The sequence below is a fragment of the Neofelis nebulosa genome, chromosome 10 (assembly GCF_028018385.1).
Source record: "Neofelis nebulosa isolate mNeoNeb1 chromosome 10, mNeoNeb1.pri, whole genome shotgun sequence".
Classification (NCBI taxonomy): Eukaryota; Metazoa; Chordata; class Mammalia; order Carnivora; family Felidae; genus Neofelis; species Neofelis nebulosa.
In genome coordinates, this window is record NC_080791.1 from 68,901,088 (window position 1) to 68,921,998 (window position 20,911).

The following is a 20,911-nucleotide window of genomic DNA, read 5'->3' on the forward strand; positions in this document are numbered from 1 at the left end:
AATAATACTGGAATAACTTTATATAGTGACTAATGGTAAGTACATTCATCATGATGAGCATTTCATAATGTACATAATTGTTAAATCACAATGGCTCACCTGAACCTAATATGTCAACTATACTTCAATTAAAAATAGAAACAATTAAAAAATAAGTTTGCTATATTGTCAAAAAAAAAGCCCCTAGATTAAGATGTAGTTAAAAGTTATTCCAGATTATTAGTGCTTCCCAAGAAAAAAGCAAACATATGTCCTTTTAGAGGAATGAACTTTAAACCCAGGCCACAAAAAACTCCCAGAGACAAAATTCCAAAGAAAATGGCTAAAAATCAGAAATTATCAAACACATGAGAAGCCACTTTGAGCAAAGATCAACAGAACAAGAAACTGTAAATTCATCCCACAAATGCTATATAGTAGCAACTGATAAGTTATGGAATATCAAATATGTTTAATGTCAAAATAAAAGTTTAAAAGACTATTGAAAGAATGATTTTTAAAAAGTAGCTATCAAAATTGGACAAGTCAATGTGAAAGAGAACCAAACAGAACTTCTGGAAATGAAAAAAAAAAATGTAATTAAATTAGAAACCTCAATGGATCAGACACAGCTAAAGAGGAATTTGTGAACTGGAAGTTGGCACTGAAGAAATTACTCAGAATGCAATAAAGAGAGACAACAGTACCTAAAATAAGAAAGAATTAGAAAACAAAGATTTTTCTAAGAAAATCCAACATATGGCTAATTAGAATTCCAGCAGGAGAAGATAAGGAAAATGGAGCATAGGCAATATTTAAAGACATAATGAATGAGAATTTTCTAGAATTGATAAAAGATATGAATTCTCAGATTAAGGAAGCTCACAGATTCCCAGATAGGATAAATAACAAGAAATCTATACCTACGTACTTTATAATGAAACCTAAGAACCCTGAAGACAAATTATTACAAGCAGAGATTAAAAATAAATTACCAATTAAAGAACAACAGAGTGAAAGCTGTCTTTCATCAAAAACAATAATAGTCTAAAGATACGAAAATGAAATCTTCAGAATTCAGGAAAAAAATGGTCAACTTATAAGTTATCCAGGAAAAAAAAAAAAAAGCTGTTTCAAAAAATGAGAAAGTGAAGGCATTTTAAGCAAACATGAATTGAGAGGGTTTACTTCCAACAGATCCTCACTAAAAGGAATCTCTGAAGGATATGTACTCCAGGGACCAAAAAAAAAAAAAGAACCCAAAAGAAAGATCTGAAATGCAACAAAAATGATGAGCAACAGTCACCTTGGTGGGCAGAATAAAGAGCTCAGAAATAAACCCATGCCTACGTAGTCAATTAATCTGTGACAAATCTTACACCATACACAAAAATAAACTCAAAATGGATTAAAGGCCTACATATAAGACCTGAAACCATAAAAATCTTAGAAGAGAACATAAGCAGTAATTTCTTTGACACTGGCAAATTTTTCTAGATATGTCTCCTAAGGTGAGGAAAACAAAAATAAAAAACATCAAAATAAAACTTCTGCACAGTGAAAAAAATGATCAAAAAAATGAAAAGGCAACCTACTGAATGGTAGGTTAAAAATGATATATTTGGGGGCACCTGGGTGGATCAGTCAGTTAAATGTTTAACTTCAGCCCAGGTCATGATGTCACAGTTTGTCGGTTCAAGCCCCACATCAGTCTCTGTGCTGACAGTTCAGAGCCTAAAGCCTGCTTCAGTTTCTGTGTCTCCCTGTCTCTCTGCCCCTCCCCCATTTGCGCTCTCGCTCTCTCGCTCGCTCTCTCAAAAATATTTTTAAAAATTTAATGATATATCTGATGAGGGGTTAATATCCAAAGTATATAAAGAACTTTTACAACTCAATGACACAAAAGCAAATAATTCAATTAAAAATGGGCAGAGGACCTGAAAAGACATTTTTCCAAAGAAGACATACAGATGGTCAACAGACACATGAAAAGATGGTCAACATCAGGAAAATGCAAATAAAAACCACAATGAGAAATCATCTTACAACAGGGAGAATGACTGAAATAAAAAAGACAAATAACAAGTGTTGGTGAGGATACAGAGGAAAGAGAACCTTTGTGCACTGTTGGTGGGAATGCAAATTGCTGCAGCCACTGTGGAAAACAGTTTGGAGGTTCCTCAAAAAATTAAAAACAGAGGGGCACCTGAGTGGCTCAGTCAGTTAAGCGACAAGTGCTTGATTTTGGCTTAGTTCATGATCTCGCAGTTCGTGGAATCGAGTCCCATGTGGGGCTCTGTGCTGAGAGCACAGAGCTTGCTTAGAATTCTCTCCCCGCCATGCTCTCTCTTTGTCCTTCCCCCATTCATGCTCTGTCTCTCTCTCAATAAATATTTTTTTAATTAAAAACAGAAATATGCTATCATCCAATAATTTCACTACTATTTACCTAAAGAAAACAAAAACACTAATTTGAAGATACATGCACCCCAATGTTTACTGCAGCATTACTTATAATAGCCAAGATATGGAAGCAACCCAAGCATCTACTGATAGATGAATGAAAGAAATGGCACATTTATATTTATTATTTATATTTATATTTTTTATATAATGGCATATTAGCCATGGAAAATGATGAGATCTTGCTATTTGTGACAGTATGGATGGGCCTAGAGGGTATTATGCTAAGTGAAAGAAGTCAGACTGAGAAAGCCAAATATCATCTGATTTCATTCATGTGGAATGTAAAAAAACATGACAAATGAATAAACAAAAAGCAGAATCATACCTAAAAATACAGAGAACTTATGGTTGCCAGAAGGAAGGGGTAGAGGATAGACAAAATGCACAGAGGGGAATGGGAGACACAGCTTTCCGCTTATAGAATGAATAAGTCATGGGAATAAAATGTAGAGTATAGGGAATAAAGTCAGTGATATTATAATAGCTCTGTATGATGACAGATGGTAGCTATACTTGTGGTGAGCACAGCATAATGTATAGAGATGTTGAATCACTATGTTGTACACCTGAAACTAATGGAACATTGTCCGAACTGTACTCAAAACAATTTTTTTAATAAAATGAAAATCCTTCGCCTATGATAATAAAAAATCACCAAGGTAGGTAGATTGAAGCAATAATTAAATGACTATAAAAGAATCACAATAATTTCTAATTTGTTGATTTAAAAAATTAAGATAGAATCCCAGACAAATTATAGCATTTAAGTCAGGAAGAGCGTGAGAAGAGTCAAAGTATGCTGACATCTTGTATTATTTAGTATGTGGATAAAGATACTAATTAACTTAATACTCTATTAAGTTAAATACACATGATAAATTTTTTAGGGTGGCCACTAAAATAGTAAAACAAAGTATATAACCTCCCTACTAGTAATGGGGGAAAAAATGAAATGAGAGAGATAAAAACCTTATTCCAGAAGAAGGCAAGGATGGAAGGGTGGATAAGAACCAGAAAAGCAGAATATTAGAAAGTTGAAAATAAGTTGGTGCAAGTGAATCCAAGTATATTGATGAACCCAGTCAATAAAAATTGACTGTATCCATTTAAAAGACAAGGATTTTCATGAGGTCCCAACTATTGGGGCCTCATGAAGATAAAAAGCTTCCGCACTGCAAAGGAAACAATCAACAAAACTAAAAGAAACCAATGGAATGGGAAAAGATATTTGCAAATGACATATCAGACAAAGGGCTAGTATCCCAAATCTATAAAAAACTCACCAAATCCACACCCAAAAAACAAATAATCCAGTGAAGAAATGGGCAGAAGACATGAATAGACACTTCTCTAAAGAAGACATCCAGATGGCCAACAGGCACATGAAAAGATACTCAACGTCGCTCCTCATCAGGGAAACACAAATCAAAACCACACTGAGATATCACTTCATGCCAGTCAGAGTGGTTAAAATGAACAAATCAGGAGACTATAGATGCTGGAGAGGATGTGGAAAAATGGGAACCCTCTTTAACTGTTGGTGGGAAGGCAAACTGGTGCAGCCACTCTGGAAAACAGTGTGGAGGTTCCTCAAAAAATTAAAAATAGATCTACCCTATGACCCAGCAATAGCACTGCTAGGAATTTACCCAAGGGATACAGGAATGCTGATGCATAGGGGCACTTGTACCCCAATGTTTATGTATAGCAGCACTTTCAACAATAGCCAAATTAGGGAAAGAGCTTAAATGTCCATCAACTGATGAATGGATAAAGAAATTGTGGTTTATATATACAAGGGAATACTACTTGGCAATGAGAAAGAATGAAATATGGCCTTTTGTAGCAACATGGATGGAACTGGAGAGTGTTATGCTAAGTGAAATGAGTCATACAGAGAAAGACAGATACCATATGTTTTCACTCTTATGTGGATCCTGAAAAACGTAACAGAAGACCATGGGGGAGGGGAAGGGAAAAAAAAAAAAGGGAGGGAGGGAGCCAAACCATAAGAGACTCTTAAAAACTGAGAATAAACTGAGGGTTGATGGGGGGTGGGAGGGAGGGGAAAGTGGGTGATGGGCATTGAGGAGGGCACCTGTTGGAATGAGCACTGGGAGTTGTAACGGAAACCAATTTGACAATAAATTTCATATTTAAAAAAAATAAAAAATAAAAGACAAGGATTGTCAGACTAGATAGCCCAACAACATCTTGCTACATACTATTTACAAGAGACACTCATAATTTATGAGGGCAAAGAACAGTTTAAAGAGTGGGGAAAAAATGGGGCACCTGGGTGGCTCAGTCGGTTGAGCGTCTCACTTTGACTCAGGTCATGATCTCGCGGTTTGTGAGTTCGAGCCCCGCTAGGGCTCTCTGCTGACAGCTCAGAGCCGGGAGCCTGCTTCGGATTCTGTGTCTCCCTCTCTCTCTGCTCCTCCCCCACTCATGCTCTGTCTCTCTCTCTCTCTCTCCTTCAAAAAAAAACAAAAACAAAAACAAAACATTTAAAGAGTGGGAAAAATTACATACATTACACAAACACTAATTAAAAGAAAGCTGGAGTAACTGTTTTAATATTTGACAAAACAGACTTTAAGGTACTAAGCATTACTACGGAGAGTATATATTGAGGAGACTAAACCTACTAGGAAAATACAGCCATTTTAAACCTAAATGTATTTTTATGCATCGTTATATAAAAACTGAAAATGACAATCAGAATTACAAACACTTGATAAATCTGCCCTCACAGTGTTAGATTTTTAACATATTTTGGTTATGAACACATTAAGAAAATTTCAAAAGGATAGAGAAGATTTGGAGAAAGCAGTTAACAGCCATGCCCCAAAACTAGAGTCTTCTTTCCTTTCAACTGCACATGGAACACTTAAAAAGTGACTGTCAAATAAAGTAGGTCTCAACAAATTATTATACAGACCAAGTTCTCTAACCATGGTACGATAAAAAAATTTTTTCTAACAAAGCCTCTCCATATATTTGGAAATACAAATCTAATAACTCAGGAATCACTCATACTGGAAAGAGTATTTTCTGTATTCAAATTCTCTGAAGGATGTTGACATTAACATAGTATGATCTATACAGTAACTGTGTGTGTGTGTGTGTTAGAATATCCCAGTTTTTCTACCATTCAGAGTAATTGAGTTTATTCTTGCCTGTCTTGATACTTGAGAACTTGTGAATACTATTTCATTGTTTTCTAAAAATAATCACTCCAAAAGCGCACTTGGATGCTAAACTCAAAAAACAAGGGAAAGATTCACAAAATAATCCTGAGAAAATTTTCTAAATAGCATCCTATTTCAAAATCATTCCTGTGACTTTATAACAAGTTAGACTAATGGTGAACAATTTGCAGAACTATAGAAACATAAAAGGAACAATTTTGTGGGAGAATAAAATTTGAGCCATAGGAAGTTTTTGTGGAAGTTAGCCTAATAATAAATAAATAATAAAGAGCAAAAGAGGGAAACCAAGAGTCTTGAGAAAGAAATTATCTTTAAATACTTAATAACAATGAGTGAAATTACTATTTAACTACAGGAATATTTGAGTGGATCTGTTAAATTTTGAGGGTTGAATATTTCAAAAATAAATAGGGGTAAATAAATAGGGGTAGAAATAGCAGAAAGAGGTTCTCAAATCTTCTCTTTTAAAATGTCATATAAATGAAAAATAAAATAAAATATCATAAAATTGAAATAAGTGATACAAGGTTACAAAATAGAGATAACTATGTTTTACCTTATTTCCATACCCAGAGAATGCTAAAGACTCAAAGAAACAATAATAGAACCAATAAGGAGATTTGATAAGATGACTATATTTAAAAAGAAAATCTTTAAGGCAACAAACTTTTCTTTTTACCAGCAATGATCAGTTGGTAACATACACACACACACACACACACACACACACACACACACACGATGTTTATTGAAACTTTAATACAAATAGGAAAAAGGTGGCTTATAACCTGACTATATATCTACAGAGGAATAGTTGAATAAGTTCTAAGTCCTATAATGTATTATGTAGATTTTTTAAAAGAATGAGTTGTATCAATATGTACTGATGTAGAAAGATACTCATAATATGTGTTTGGGTGAGATATTTGGGACATATTTAGAAACTAAAAAGATAATAGAAAAGATCAATGAAACTAAGAGCTGGTTTTTTGAAAAGATAAACAGAATCAACAAACCTTTAGCTAGACTTACAGATACAGGACTCAAATAAAATCAGAAATGAAAGGGGAGTTATTACAACTTGTACTACAGAAATACAAAGAATCATAAGAGACTACTGTGAACAATTACACAGCAAAAATTGGGCAACCTAGGAGAAATTGATAAATTCCAGGAAATGTGCAACCTACCAAGACAGAATCATGAAGAAATAGAAAATCTGGACAAACTGATTATTAGTAAGTAGATTGAATCAGTAATCAAAAACTCCCCAATAAACAAAAGTCCAGGACCAGATGACTTCACTGGTGAATTCTACCAAAGATTTAAAGAAAAATTACTACCAACCCTTAAACTCTTCCAAATAGAGAAGAGGAAGAAAAACTTCCAGACTCATTTTACAAAACCAGCTACTAAAACCGGACAGGGATGTCACAAGGAAAACTACATTTTTCCTAATGAACACAGATACAAAAATCCTCAACAAAATGTTAACAAAGTGAATTCAACAATACATTAAAAGGATCATGCGCCATGATCAACTGGGATTTGTTCCAAGGATGCAAGAATGGTTTCACACCCACAAATCAATTGGTGTGATATGCCCATTAACAAAATGAAGGATAAAAACCACATGATCATCTCAATAGATGCAGAAAAAGCATTTGACAAAATTACACATCCATTCATGATAAAAATTCTCAATAGAATGGGTACAGAGAAAACATATCTCGACATAATAAAGGCTCTATATGACAAGCCTACATACCCAATGGTGAAAAGCTGAAATCTTTTCCTCTAAGGAACAAGACAAGGATGCCCACTTTAGCCACTTTTATTCAACAAAGAATTGGAATTCCTAGCCATAACAATTAGACAAGAAAAAGAAATAAAAGGCATTCAAATTGGCCAGGAAGAAGTAAAACTGTCACTATATATACATACATATATATATATATATATATATACACACACACACATATATATACATATATATATAATATACATATAACACATATATGTATATATATATACATATATATAATACATATAATATATAATATATAACTATATATTATATATATAACTATATAACTATATATATATATATCAAGAAAACCCCAAAGACTCCACCAAAAAAAAAAAAAAACCTGTTAGAACTAGTAAACAAATTCAGTAAAGTCACAGGTACAAAATCAATATACAAAAATTTGTTGTATTTCTATACACTAATTCAATAAACTATCAGAAAGAGAAATTAAGAAAACAGTCCCACAAGGAGTGAAAGACCCTCTGTGCTCATGAATTAGAAGAATGTTGTCAAATATTCTTCTACCCTAAGCAATCTGCAGATTCAAGACCATCCCTATTAAGTTGCTAATGGTAGTTTTCACAGAAGTATTGGGGTGGGAGAAATTGGCTTCCAGTTATGAAATAAGTCACAGAATGAAAGATACAGCATAAGGAATATAGTCAGTGAATCTGTAACAAGTGATGATGTGTCAAGACAAATGGTAGCTGCACTTGTAGTGAACATAGCATCATGTATAGACTTGTTGAATCACTATGGTGTACACTTCGTGTGGTGTGACATTTTGTGTCAATTATGCGCAAATGAAAAATAAAAATAAAGACACATTGCACAGAAAAAAAATAGGAAAAGGATCCTAAAATTTGTAAGGAACCACACAAGACCTCAAATAGCCAAAGCAATCTTGAAACAGAAGACGAAGGGGTACCTCAGTGGCTCAGTCAGCTGAGCATCTGACTTTGGTTCAGGTCATGATCTCACAGTTCCTGGGTTCAAGCTCCACATCAGGCTGTGTGCTGACAGCTCAGAGCCTGGAGCCTGATTTGGATTCTGTGTCTCCCTCTGTCTCTGCTCCTTCCCTGCTCATGCTCTAAGCATGAGAGTTTTGTTTCTCTCTTAAAAAGAAATAAACATTTAAAAAAAATTTTTTTTCTTAGGAAAAAGAAGACTAAGCTGGAGGCATCATGCTCCCTGATTTCAAACTATATTCCAAAGTTCTAGTAGTCAAAACATTACGGTAGAGCATAAAAACAGATACATATGTTAATGGAACAGAATAGAGAGCCCAGAAATAAAGCCACACATATATAGCCAATTAATTTAAGACAAAGGACCCAAGAATATACAGCTTCTGCAGTAAGTGTTGTTGGGAAAACTGGACAGCCACATGCAAAAGACTGAAAGTGAACCACTATCTTACAACATATGCAAACACTAACTCAAAATGGGTTAAGGACTTGAACATAAGACCTGAAACGATGTAACAAAATGAAAAGGCAACCTACCAAATGGGGATTTGGAAATATGTGCAAATCATATATCTGATAAGAGGTTAATATCCAATATATATAAAGAACTCATGAAACTGAATAGCAGAAAGAAAGAAAGAAAGAAAGAAAGAAAGAAAGAAAGAAAGAAAGAAAGAAAGAGAAAAGGACAAAAAGAAAATGAAAAAATACAATTAAAAAATGCACAGATCTGAATGGACACTTTTCCAAAGAAGACACTCAGATTGCCAACAGACACATGAAAATATGCTCAACATCAGTTATCATCAGGGAAATGCAAACCAAAACCACAATGAGAGATTACCTCACACCAGTCAGAATTGGCTAGTATCAGAATGACAAGAAATAACCAAAACTGGCAAGGAAATGGAAAAAAGGGAACCCTTGTGCTCTGTTGGTAAGAATGTAAATTGGTGCAGCCACTATGGAAAACAGTATGGGGGTTCTTTAAAAAACTGAAAATGGACGGGGCGCCTGGGTGGCTTAGTTGGTTAAGCATCCAACTTCAGCTTGGGTCATGATCTCACGGTTCATGGATTTGAGCCCCCACGTCAGGCTCTGTGCTGACAGCTCGAGCCTGGAACCTGCTTCAGATTCTGTCTCCCTCCCTCTCTGCCCTTCCTCATACATTCTCTCTCTCTCTCTCTCTCTCTCAAAAATAAAAAAAAATTAAAAATTAAAAATGGAAATACCATATGACCCAGTGATTCCACTTGTGGTTTTTCCTAGAGAAAATGAAAATGCTACCTTGAAAGATATGTGCACTCCTCTGTTCACTGCAGCATTATTTACAATAGCCAAATATGAAAACAACCTAAGTGTCCATCAATGGATGAACAGATAAAGAAAATACAGTGAATATACATTTATACAGTGGAGTATTATTTGACCATAAAAAAAGAATGCAATCTTGCCATTTACAACAACATAGATGGACTTTGAGGACACTATGCTAAGTGAAATACTATATGGTCATACTTATATGTTGAATCTTTATTTAAAAAAAATAAGCTCATAGATACAGAGACCAGATTGGTGGCTGCCAGAGACAGGGGATTGGGGGGTGGGCAAAGTGGGTGAAGGTGGTCAAAAGGTACCCAAAAGATGAGTTATATCCATATATATTGACATAGGTATTCATAATATATGTTTGAGTGGAAAAACAAGTAGCAGAAAAATATATACACAGTAATCTCACTTTCATTGAGGGAGAAAATGAGAGAATGCTTTCTGTTTGTGTAATTGTGTATGTGAGCATGGCATAGAAATACACCTAAAACTGTTAACAAAGTTTGCTTCAAGATCTTCTATCTACTCAAATCCACATAATACCAATGCCATTGCCTAAAATAAAATATCCAACAAAATTAAAAGCAAAAAAAAAAAAAAAAACCCAAAAAAACTAAAGTAGAAAAAAAGTCAAGCAGAATTACATTTTCTCAAAAATTAGTATGCAAAAGAAATAAACCATAGAAAGTCTTCTCCTGAATAATGCCAGATGCTAAAATACACAACTTTTTTTTAATTTTAAGAAGGCATTATAATAGCATTGTGGCAATTAAAAAATACTGGCAGAAACAGAAAAAAATGAGTATTCTAGTAGGTCATGTATAAAATCCAATTTTTAAAAAATGAGAACGGAATGGACAACAGTGCAGAAAAAGTTTTTGAGTTAATAAACAGACTCAGGGACCTAAGAAGTCCAACGTCAGCAGAAGGTTATAAATATGAAAACTTATAAGCCATGATGTAACAAAACAGGGCAGGCGGGTACGCAGTCTCCTCCCCTCTCCCTCTCCCCAAGCCCTCTCCCAAGACCGTCATCACTATCCCCAGTGATCTTTTCCTCTCAGCCAAGATAAAGCTGCAGAAATTTTCTTAACCGAGCACTTCGGGCAGCCTCTACCAAACTACCCAAACTGTGATTGCAGTATTAGATGCAAACAACTTGTCATTTCTTCAGTAGGAGAGGATCCAAGATAAGAATTTGCGGCCCAAACAATGGAAAACGCACACGTGATCTCTTCAAGTATGAACAATCAAGAGGAAGACATTTAAATATAGGCTTATTGCTCTGGAAAACAGTGTGGAGATTCCTCAAAAAATAAAAAAGAGATCTACCCTATGACCCAGCAATAGCACTGCTAGGAATTTACCCAAGGGATACAGGAGTGCTGATGCAGAGGGGCACTTGTACCCCAATGTTTATCGCAGCGCTTTCAACAATAGCCAAGTTATGGAAAGAGCCTAATTGTCCATCAACTGACGAATGGATCAAGAAATTGTGATTTATATACACAATGGAATACTACTTGGCAATGAGAAAGAATGAAATCTGGCCATTTGCAGCAATGTGGATGGAACTAGAGGGTATTATGCTAAGTGCAATAAGTCAGGCAGAGAAAGATACTGTATGCTTTCACTCATATGTGGATCCTGAGAAACTTAACAGAAGACCATGGGGGAGGGGAAGGGGGGGGAAGTTACAGAGGGGGAGGGAGGCAAACCCTCCCTTTAAGTCTTTAAGAGACTCATAAATACTGAGAACAAACTGAGGGTTGATGGGGGGTGGGGGAGAGGGGAAAGTGGGTGATGGGCACTGAGGAGGGCACCTGTTGGGATGAGCACTGGGTGTTGTATGGAATCCAAGTTGACAATAAATTATATTTAATAAAAAAAATAAAAATAAAAAATAAATATAGGCTTATTAAATCCCTGACATTTAGAAATAAAGAATGATGGCCCTGGGGCACTTGGGTGGCTCAGCCGGTTAAGAGTCTCACTGTTGATTTTGGCTCAAGTCATGATCTCACTCGTTGTGAAATCGAGCCCTACATCGGGCTCACGGACAGCATGGAGGCTGCTTGGGATTCTCGCTCTCTCTCCCTCTGTCTGTCCCTTCCCCACTTATGCATGATCTCTCTCTTTCTCTCACAAAAATAAAATACATAAACTTAAAAAAAAAAAAAAGTGATGGCCATAAGCAACTAAAGAGAAGAGAAAGATAATACTCGGGCCTTCGAGGTGAAAATAGCTTGAGCTCATTCTATCCAGGTGCAGAAAATAATTTCTTTTTTTGACGTTTATTTATTTTTGAGAGAGAGAAAGAGCATGAGCAGTGGAGGGACAGAGAGAGATTGGGACACAGAATCTGAAGCAGGCTCCAGACTCTGAGATGTTGGCTCAGAGCCCCATGTGGGGCTCAAACTCACGAGCTGCAAGATCATGACCTGAGCTGAAATTAGATGCTCAACCGACTGAGTCACCCAAGTGTCCCAGATACAATTCCTTTTTTTTTTTTTTTTAATGTTTGTTTATTTTTGAGAGTCGGAGGGTGAGCAGGGGAGGGGCAGAGAGAGAGGGAGACACAGAATCCGAAGCAGGCTCCAGGCTCTGAGCTGTCAGCACAGAGCCCAAGGCAGGGCTCACATCCACAAACCATGAGATCATGACCTGAGCTGAAGTCAGACGCTTAACCAAATAAGCCACCCAGGCGCCCTCCCCCCAAACCTGAAAATAATTCTTAAATCCATAGAAAACTGCAGAAATTCTCCAATGAACAATCTCATCTTCAAATAACTACCCAAGGCACATTTGAGCTGGATAAGATATAAGTGCAGAAAAATAAATACTATAAGCATTGGGGAAACCATTGCTGTAGGTTTAATTCTTTTGCGTGGTGCTCCTTAAAAATGTGGAGAAAAGACATTTTAAACACATTTTGGAGTGTCTGTTCTATCAATCTTGAATGGGTTGTGGAGAGTAGATTCGGTGAATCCAACAGCAGATAATACTTCCCATTATTTAACTCAAAGCTGTCCTCTTTAACAGATAAAAATGTAGACCTTTAAGTATTAAGTTATACCATTGGATGCAAGAACAATTGATTTTAAAACACACCATTTTATAAGTACCACTCAGAAAAAGAAAAAAATCATGTCAATTACTATTACTCAAAGCTTACCAATTCCTTAGAATTTTTATTTCCTACTTTTTGAAAGTGTTCTTCTAGGCTTATTAAGGTATGGAAGTGACCACACTATGAAGAGGTAGGACGCAGTGCACACACGTGGAAGCAATGAGAACCCCTGTCTTCCACCTGGCTGACAACAATTATAGAGTGCCATCCATTTTATGACACTCTTATTTCAGGGATGTTAAAAAGTGAAAAACAACAACAAAAAAGTGCGCCCTAAAATTCATGAAATGGGACACATCAAATAAGTTACATTTCCAGTGGGTTTCAAAGGAAAGAAGGTTTTTAAAACAGATATGTCTCTGGTGGCAAGGGAAATAAAAGCTAATAGGAACTACTGGGATCTCATCAAGATAAAAAGCACAGTGAAGGAAACCATCAACAAAACTAAAAGGCAACCGATGGAATGGGAGAAGATATTTGCAAATGACATATGGATAGAGGATTAGTATCCAAAATCTATAAAGAACTTGCCAAACTGGCCCCCCAGAAACAGATAATCCAGTGAAGAAATGGACAGAAGACACGAATAGACACTTTTCCAAAGAAGACATCCAGATGGCTAACAGACACATGAAGAAATGCTCAACATCACTCATCATTAGGGACATACAAATCAAAACCACAATGAGATAACACCTCACATTTGTCAGAAAGATTATAATTAACAACTCAGGAAACAACAGGTGTTGGCGAGGATGTGGAGAAAGGGGAACCCTCTTGCACTGTTGGTGGGAATGCAAACTGGTGCAGCTGCTCTGGAAAACAGTGTGGAGGTTCCTCAAAGAATTAAAAATAGAACTACCCTACTACCCAGCAATTGCACTGCTAGGTATTTACCCAAAGGATACAAACATGCTGATTCGAAGGGGCACACAGACCCCAATGTTTATAGCAGCACTCTCAACAATAACCAAATTGGAGCACCTGGGTGGCTCAGTCGGTTAAGCAACCAACTCTTGGTTTTGGCTCAGGTCATGATCTCACTGTTTCCTGAGTTTCACCCCTGCATCAGGCTCTGCACTGATGGTATAGAGACTGCTTGGGATTCTCGCTCTCTCTCTGTCTCTCTCCCTCTCCCTCTCTCTGCACTCCCCTACTCACACTGTCTCTGTCTCTCTCAAATAAATAAACTTTTAAAAAAATAGCCAAATTATGGAAAGAGCCCAATGTCCATCGATTGATGAAAGGATAAAGAAAATGTGGTGTATGAATATACAACTGAATACTACTTGGCAATGAAAAAGAATGAAATCTTGCCATTTGCAACAACATGGATGGAACTAGAATATATTATGCTAAGCAAAATAAGTCAGAGAAAGATATATGATTTCACTTATGTGGAATTTAAGAAGCGAAACAGATGAACATAGCAGAAGGGAAGGCAAAATAAGATAAAAACAGAGGGAGGCAAATCATAAGAGACTCTTAAATACAGAGAACAAACTGAGGGTGGCTGGAGGGGAGGTGGGTGGGGGATGGGTTAAATGGGTGATAGGCATTAAGGGGGTGTCACATGTAAGACAGGAATCACTGGGTTCTACTCCTGAAGCCAAGACTGCGCTGTACGTTAACTAACTTGAATTTAAATTAAAAAAATAATAAAACAGATAAATGTGATTCAGTGTGACACATACCTACACATGACACATACAAAATGCCTTGAATGAAGAGGAGTGCCAGGGGAGGCACACAAGCCTTTCCAGTCGGGGCCCAGAGTATGCTTGGAGAAGGCAAAGATGAAGAGAAGGAAAAATCCAGAATGCTGGGAAAGAGTTCAGGTAGGACAGGATGGGCTACATGCCCCGCTCTGAGCTCGCACAGCTCTCTCAATACTGGTGACACATCAGATGAGGTGGGGAGAGCAGTGTCCCTCACAGAGCAGGTGCTCAGTATATACTTGCTGAGCGAGTGAATGTGTGAGCATGTGTGTTTGTGGGAGCGAGTGAACGAGCGTGTGAGTTAGGGGTGTCTGTGGCCGGAGATAACAGCTGTTCTCTTTCCCCCCGCCCTTGTCACCCCAGAAAAACTTGAGAGCGAGAAGCTGAACGTTGCTGAAGTCACCCAGTCAGAGATTGCTCAGAAGCAAAAGTTGCAGACCGTCCTGGAGAAGGTCAATGAAACCCTGAAGCTTCCTCCCAGGAGCATCAAGTGGAATGTGGACTGTGAGTTTTACAAAAAAGGATGGAACGGTTAAATGTCCCCTGTGGCCCCCACCCTGGGGTTTCCCCACAAAGCCATCCAGGACGCTGGCAGGCGCCGGGTGGGTGCAAACCCATTTATCATTGAGTGAGATGTGCCCTTCTTTAGAGAACTTATCCTCTGTGCTGCTGGGAAAATGACAAAGTGTCCAAAGCCAGTGTGCTTTTCTGTGAAAGGCCGTTTGTAGCAAGTTCACGTGAGCTAGGGAGCAGAGGAGACTACTACGGATTGAGCTACTTCTAAGCCCCTGTACAACCTTTTGAGAAAGCCACGTGTCCAGCTCATAGAGGCTTCAAGAAGCCAAAATCCCTACGTTCAGGCAGCTGAGGAGCAGGGGAGCAAGGACTTGGCTCTGTTTTGAAGCCCATGCCCTTCCTCTCAGCCCCTCATTTTCCAGAAGGAGCAAAGGTCTGGGGCTGACATCGCAGGCCCTGGAACAGGATTTTCAAATTCGGGTTGCGCGGCTAGTGTAGCTTGAGCATCTCCAAAAGTTATAAACTGCTTGTTCTTTTGCTACCTTAAGAGCCCGCCAGGCTAATATGGACATGATGAGTCCCTAACAGAATCAGCCTTGAATCAGCAGATCAGGTGACTCCAGTGGCAACCTCAGATTTCTCAGAGGGCGTCCAGAGTTGTTTTGTTCTTTGTAATCGATGAAAATATGAATTCAGATTAATAAAATGATTTAGATCATGTTCTCTGCTTTTAAGTATTAAGGGGTTAAGTTCTAGACAAAATCGTATCCAGTTTAAACAACTTAAAATGGACACCTTCCCCCTCCCCCCAAAAAAAACACCTTTCCAACTTGGGAAAGAAAAGGAAATCTTGGGGCACCTGGGTGGCTCAGTGGGTTAAGCGTCTGACTTCAGCTCGGGTCATGATCTCGCGGTTTGTGAGTTCGAGCCCCGCATCGGGCTCCGTGCTGACAGCTCAGAGCCTGAAGCCTGCTTCGGATTCTGTGTCTCCCTCTCTCTCTGCCTCTCCCCTGCTGTGTCTCTCTCTGTCTCTCAATAATAAACAAACAGTAAAAAAAAACAAAAAAAAGGAAAAGGATATCTTTATCCCTCAGCTTAGAGACCCAGTAGCTGCCAGACCCAACCTCTTCAGCAAGTTTCTAGCAACTGACATTGGAGGTGAGACAACAGGTACCTCCTTCAGCATAATCATACCTTCGCGTGCACATCACACAGTGCTTGAAACAGGGTGACCTCTGTGTGATGGAGAGAAACACCCGGGAAGAGGGGAGGCCATGCCCTGGGTCCTGGTTGCTGCCCCAAAGGCCAGCAATGCTAACAGTGTTGGGGGAGGGGGGAGGGCGCCTGACTACTAGTGTGGAAACTGCATCTACCTTGCAGAAATCTACAATAGTCGTGAGCATTAAAGTCCTCTGATAGAGACCCCTGCTTAGTTTTGTTTCAACCTATTTCCTCCTCCCTGAATGTGGACCATCTTCATGCACCCCTCCCAACAAAACACCTTTTCACTTACCAGGGAACCCAGTTTCGGAAAGATTGAGATAGAATGGAAATTTTTTTTTTTTTTTTTTTTTTTGAGAGAGAAGGAGAAACAGAGCACTTGCACCAGCGAGGAGGTATGGGGGGCAGAGGGAGAGAGAGAATCTCAAGCAGGCTTCATGCCCAGCATGGAGCAGGAAGTGCGGGGCTGGATTTCCCCGAGATCACAACCTGAGCCAAAATCCAGAACCATCCTGAGCCAAAATCCTGAACCATCCAGGCGTCCCAGCATGGAACTTTTTAAAGCCACTTCAGGACCATGGTCTTTAGTGGTTTTTAATGATTTGTTTGGTTCATGTTTACCTTCATTTGTTTAAAAAACTTTTTTTAATGCTTATTTATTTTTGAGAGAGAGAGACAGAGACAGAGACAGAGTGTGATGGGGGAGGGGCAGAGAGCAAGGGAGACACAGAATCGGAAGCAGGCTCCAGGCTCCGAGCCGTCAGCACAGAGCCCGACGCGGGGCTCGAACTCACAAACTGTGAGACCATGACCTGAGCCGAAGTCGGACGTTTAACTGAATGAGCCACCCAGGCACACCCTTCATTTGTTATGGGGATATGTGTACGAGTAAAATAATCACCCGTGTTGCCACTCTTATCTGGCTGTTTTCATTTTTTGCCCACTACTGTCCCTATCAATGCAAATGTTTACTCACACTCCTGTGTTATTTTCTCTTAATATTATATCAGATTTTCTATATTCCCATGTAGGATTCATTATCCCATGTATTCACTATCCCAGGTAGCCATTATTTTTGATGGCTGCTTCTATTTCACTGGGTAGAAAGTCCCATAGGGATCTTAAACCCTACCTCGACGTTGATCCTATTAGGATGTTTGCTCGCCTACTGGCTACTGTCGGGGCCAAGTCAAATCTCTTAGGTTGGGTCTCTTTTTGCTTCTCTCGAGTTATTCCTGTCAGATAGATTTCCAAAACGGAGATGAATTACTAGGCCGGAGGGATCATTCTCTCAGCGGCTAGGTCCCTGTGATGACTGTTTACAAGCATGAATGGTTTCTTCCATAAGGGATGTGATGGGTCCAACTCCTGGAGAGAAGTTCTGTCCCTCCCCTCTGCTATTCTCTCTAGCTCCTAGATATCGTGTCATCTTTCCACTCAGGACGAAGGTGGCAGGGACAGCTGTGAGTTACCAAGGCTCTTGATCTAGGGCTTTAGGGAGTTCTACCTTTTCTTCTTGCTTTATTCACAACAATTTTCATGATTAAAAAGCTATAAAATGAAAACAAATTTGAATATTAACAGCTAATGTATCTATGGTGCTTACTGTATGCTTTGTACTATTCTAAACCGTTTACGTATTTTCATCCTTGTAATCCTCACTCAACCATCTGAGGTAAGAATTCTATTATCCCCATTTTACAGATGGGAAAATAGAGGCAGAGAGCGATTCAGAGACAATGAATGTAAGCTTTAAGAAGTCAGGGATTTTTGTTTCTTCACTACTGAATCCCCAGAAAGTGGAAGAGCAACTCGCAAATACCAGACACAGTAATATTTGCTGAAGGAGTGTCCTTGTCCAAGGTCACACGGGTGGTGATGGGTGTAGCCAGAACTGAAAGAGAGTCTTGCCGTGGAGCCTGTGCACTGAGCCTACGCATGTGGTCCCTCTAAGCTGCCCACCCAGAGACAGGGACTGTCAACCTGCAGTGTTCCCCTTCAGGTCGAGTGTGAGTGTGTGTGTAAGAAATAGATAAGTAAATTAAATGTGTGTATACATAATTACATATTTTTTTTACAAAGATGAGATCAGTTTATAAGATGTATATCTTCACAGATCATTAAATATTCTTCTGTCACTTTTAATATTATGTAGCAGAATATCGTATGGTTATAGTATAATCTATCTAATGAATAATGGATTTTAAGATTGTTTTCCACTTTTCCACTATTATCAACGTAGCCTGATGAGTTCTGTCTGCTGATAGCCACAATTACTTTTTTAGTACAAATACCTAAGAGTGGCATTCTAAGGCCAACGTGTGTGTATATTTCTAAGGTCATAATACGTATTGTCAAATTGTCTCCAAAAAAAATTACACCAATTGATATTTCCACCACAACTCCTATTTGGAGGACTATGCCTAACTCAGCAGCTCCTTTGAAAATGTCCACCAGCTCCTGGCACAATGGCTAAGTGCCCAATTTATATAGTAGAGCCTGGGCCCACCTCTAAATCTGCACACTGCCATCCTGACCCAAGGGCAGGACCACAGAATCCCTAGATTCTATCTGGCATCAGGGAGAAAACCAGGAGATAAGCTCAAATGTAGCAATGATGAGGGGACCCCAATAGATGAAGGTTGTTAGGATTTTCCTTAATTAAAAAGATGAGGGTTGCCTGGGTGCCTCAGTCGATTGAACATCTGACTTTGGCTCAGGTCATGATCTCACGGTTCATGAGTTCGAGCCCCGCGTTGGGCTCTGTGCTGACAGCTCAGAGCCTGGAGCCTGCTTCAGATTCTGTCTCCCTCTCTCTGCCCCTCCCCTGTTCATGCTTGCTCTCTCTCTCTCTCTCTCTCTCTCTCTCTCTCTCAAAAATAAACACTAAAGAAATTTTAAAAAGAAAAAAGATGACATACCTTTATTCTAAAAAATTTTTTAAATAAGAAACTATCATATTTTCATTTTTTTAATATTCCTTTCCAAGTCTTGGCCACAAGCGTGTGTGTGTGTGTGTGTGTGTGTGTACACACATATGTATATGTATTTACATGTATGTATATCCATAAATGTGTGTCTTTACATTGTTTCTATTATTTCTGTTTAACATTGCACTATTAATATTTATAGTTACACTGTTTCAACAGTGATTTTCAGTGTGTGGAAATTATTCCATTATGTGGATATACCATAACTTATTAAAGCAGCGATTATTAACCATTCTTGGCCCAACCTAGTGATTTGCCAGGAAGAACTCAGGCGTCACTGAGGAGAGTAGCAGCTGTGGGTAGCAGTTAGGCCTTGGGGACCAGGACACTTGTGCTTTTTTTCATCTGTTTTGCCTAATGGCTTTTAAACAAAGGGTATCTCTGCATAATAAAAAAAATGTTCTTGAAAACCACCAGTCTGAACTATCCTCTTATTATAGTGTTTTCCAGATTTTTAAATACTATATTACACAATAATTAACATCTTTGCACATGTGTGTGTGTGAGAGAAAGAGAGGAAGAGAGAAACTGTATAATTATTTCTTTTGAAAAACTTCCCAGGAGAACGGAGCACTCCTCAATAGAGACTGGCATCTGTATGGTGCTTATAAAATAGCTCTATACTGCTCAGTACAACAGTCAAGATGAAGTACAGTGTCACTGGTGGGTAAGAACAACCTTTTTGACCACATCTTCTCTAGCACTATGTTTTGTCATTAAAAGGGAGAGGCGCCTGGGAGGCTCAGTCGGTTAATCGGCCGACTTCAGCTCAGGTTATGACCTCACGGTTCGTGGGTTCAAGCCCCGCGTCGGGCTCTGTGCTGACAGCTCAGAGCCTGGAGCCTGCTTCGGATTCTGTGTGTGTGTGTCACTCTCTCTGCCCCTCCCCTGCTCTCTGTCTCTCTCAAAAATAAACATGAAAAAAAAAAAAAAGAAGAAAGGATAGAGTTAGCAAATGTCCTTACAACCCTCAGACTCTGGACTGACGTACAGCAGCTCTGATCAGAAGAGCAAACCCAATTATGCCTCTGTCTGGCTGCAAGCACACCGTGTCGGTAGGTCACTCCCGGGCCAGGAGCCTCCTCCGAGGCTGTAACTGTGGGTGAAACTTTGGACGATGCCCAAAAGCTCAGAACTGACAATGTCTTCTGGAAGACCTAAATGGGAGCAGATCATCTGCTGCTCATTGGCGGTGGAAAACCTTCTTCCAAATAGCAGTGATAACAAGTAACCCTAATGAGTTCCCAAGGAATGTCTGAGTCATTTCCTTTTCTTGGGGATTTCTTAAAGCTCCTGTTAAAGCAGACTCATCAGTCCCAGGGAAGACAGAATGACACCCTAATAATGGGCCCAGTTTGTGCTAAGTACACAAAATGAGCACTTTTGTTGTTGTTCTTTCCTTAAATGCCTCCCTGTAAGGAGGATCCCATGAGGCTGGTAGGACTGGGAAGGCATGTAAGGTACCTGGTGAAGCTTTCCTTTTATGAGACAGAACGAGGAGAAAGTTGACATGGTTTAATTGTGCCGGTGTGAAGTGTCATCTCGTAAGTTGCAATAAAAAATATCAAC

General features: G+C 38.7%; 1 protein-coding gene and 1 long non-coding RNA gene across 9 annotated transcripts in view; one reads left to right on the plus strand and one right to left on the minus strand.

The window, feature by feature from the left end:
* PARVA (parvin alpha) overlaps window positions 1-20,911 on the plus strand; it is a 192,656-nt gene that overhangs the window by 126,422 nt on the left and 45,323 nt on the right. For all 7 annotated transcript variants that reach the window (XR_009249771.1, XR_009249773.1, XR_009249774.1 and 4 more), the window contains exon 5: window positions 14,979-15,119. Coding sequence is in view for 1 of the 7 variants with exons in the window: in XM_058688275.1 (XP_058544258.1) it covers window positions 14,979-15,119 (141 nt within the window). In the remaining 6 variants the exon portion in view is untranslated. The remainder of the gene's footprint in view (window positions 1-14,978; window positions 15,120-20,911) is intronic.
* The window catches only part of LOC131487489 (uncharacterized), an 80,885-nt gene that overhangs the window by 26,773 nt on the left and 33,201 nt on the right, over window positions 1-20,911 (minus strand). The gene's annotated exons all lie outside the window — the stretch shown is intronic.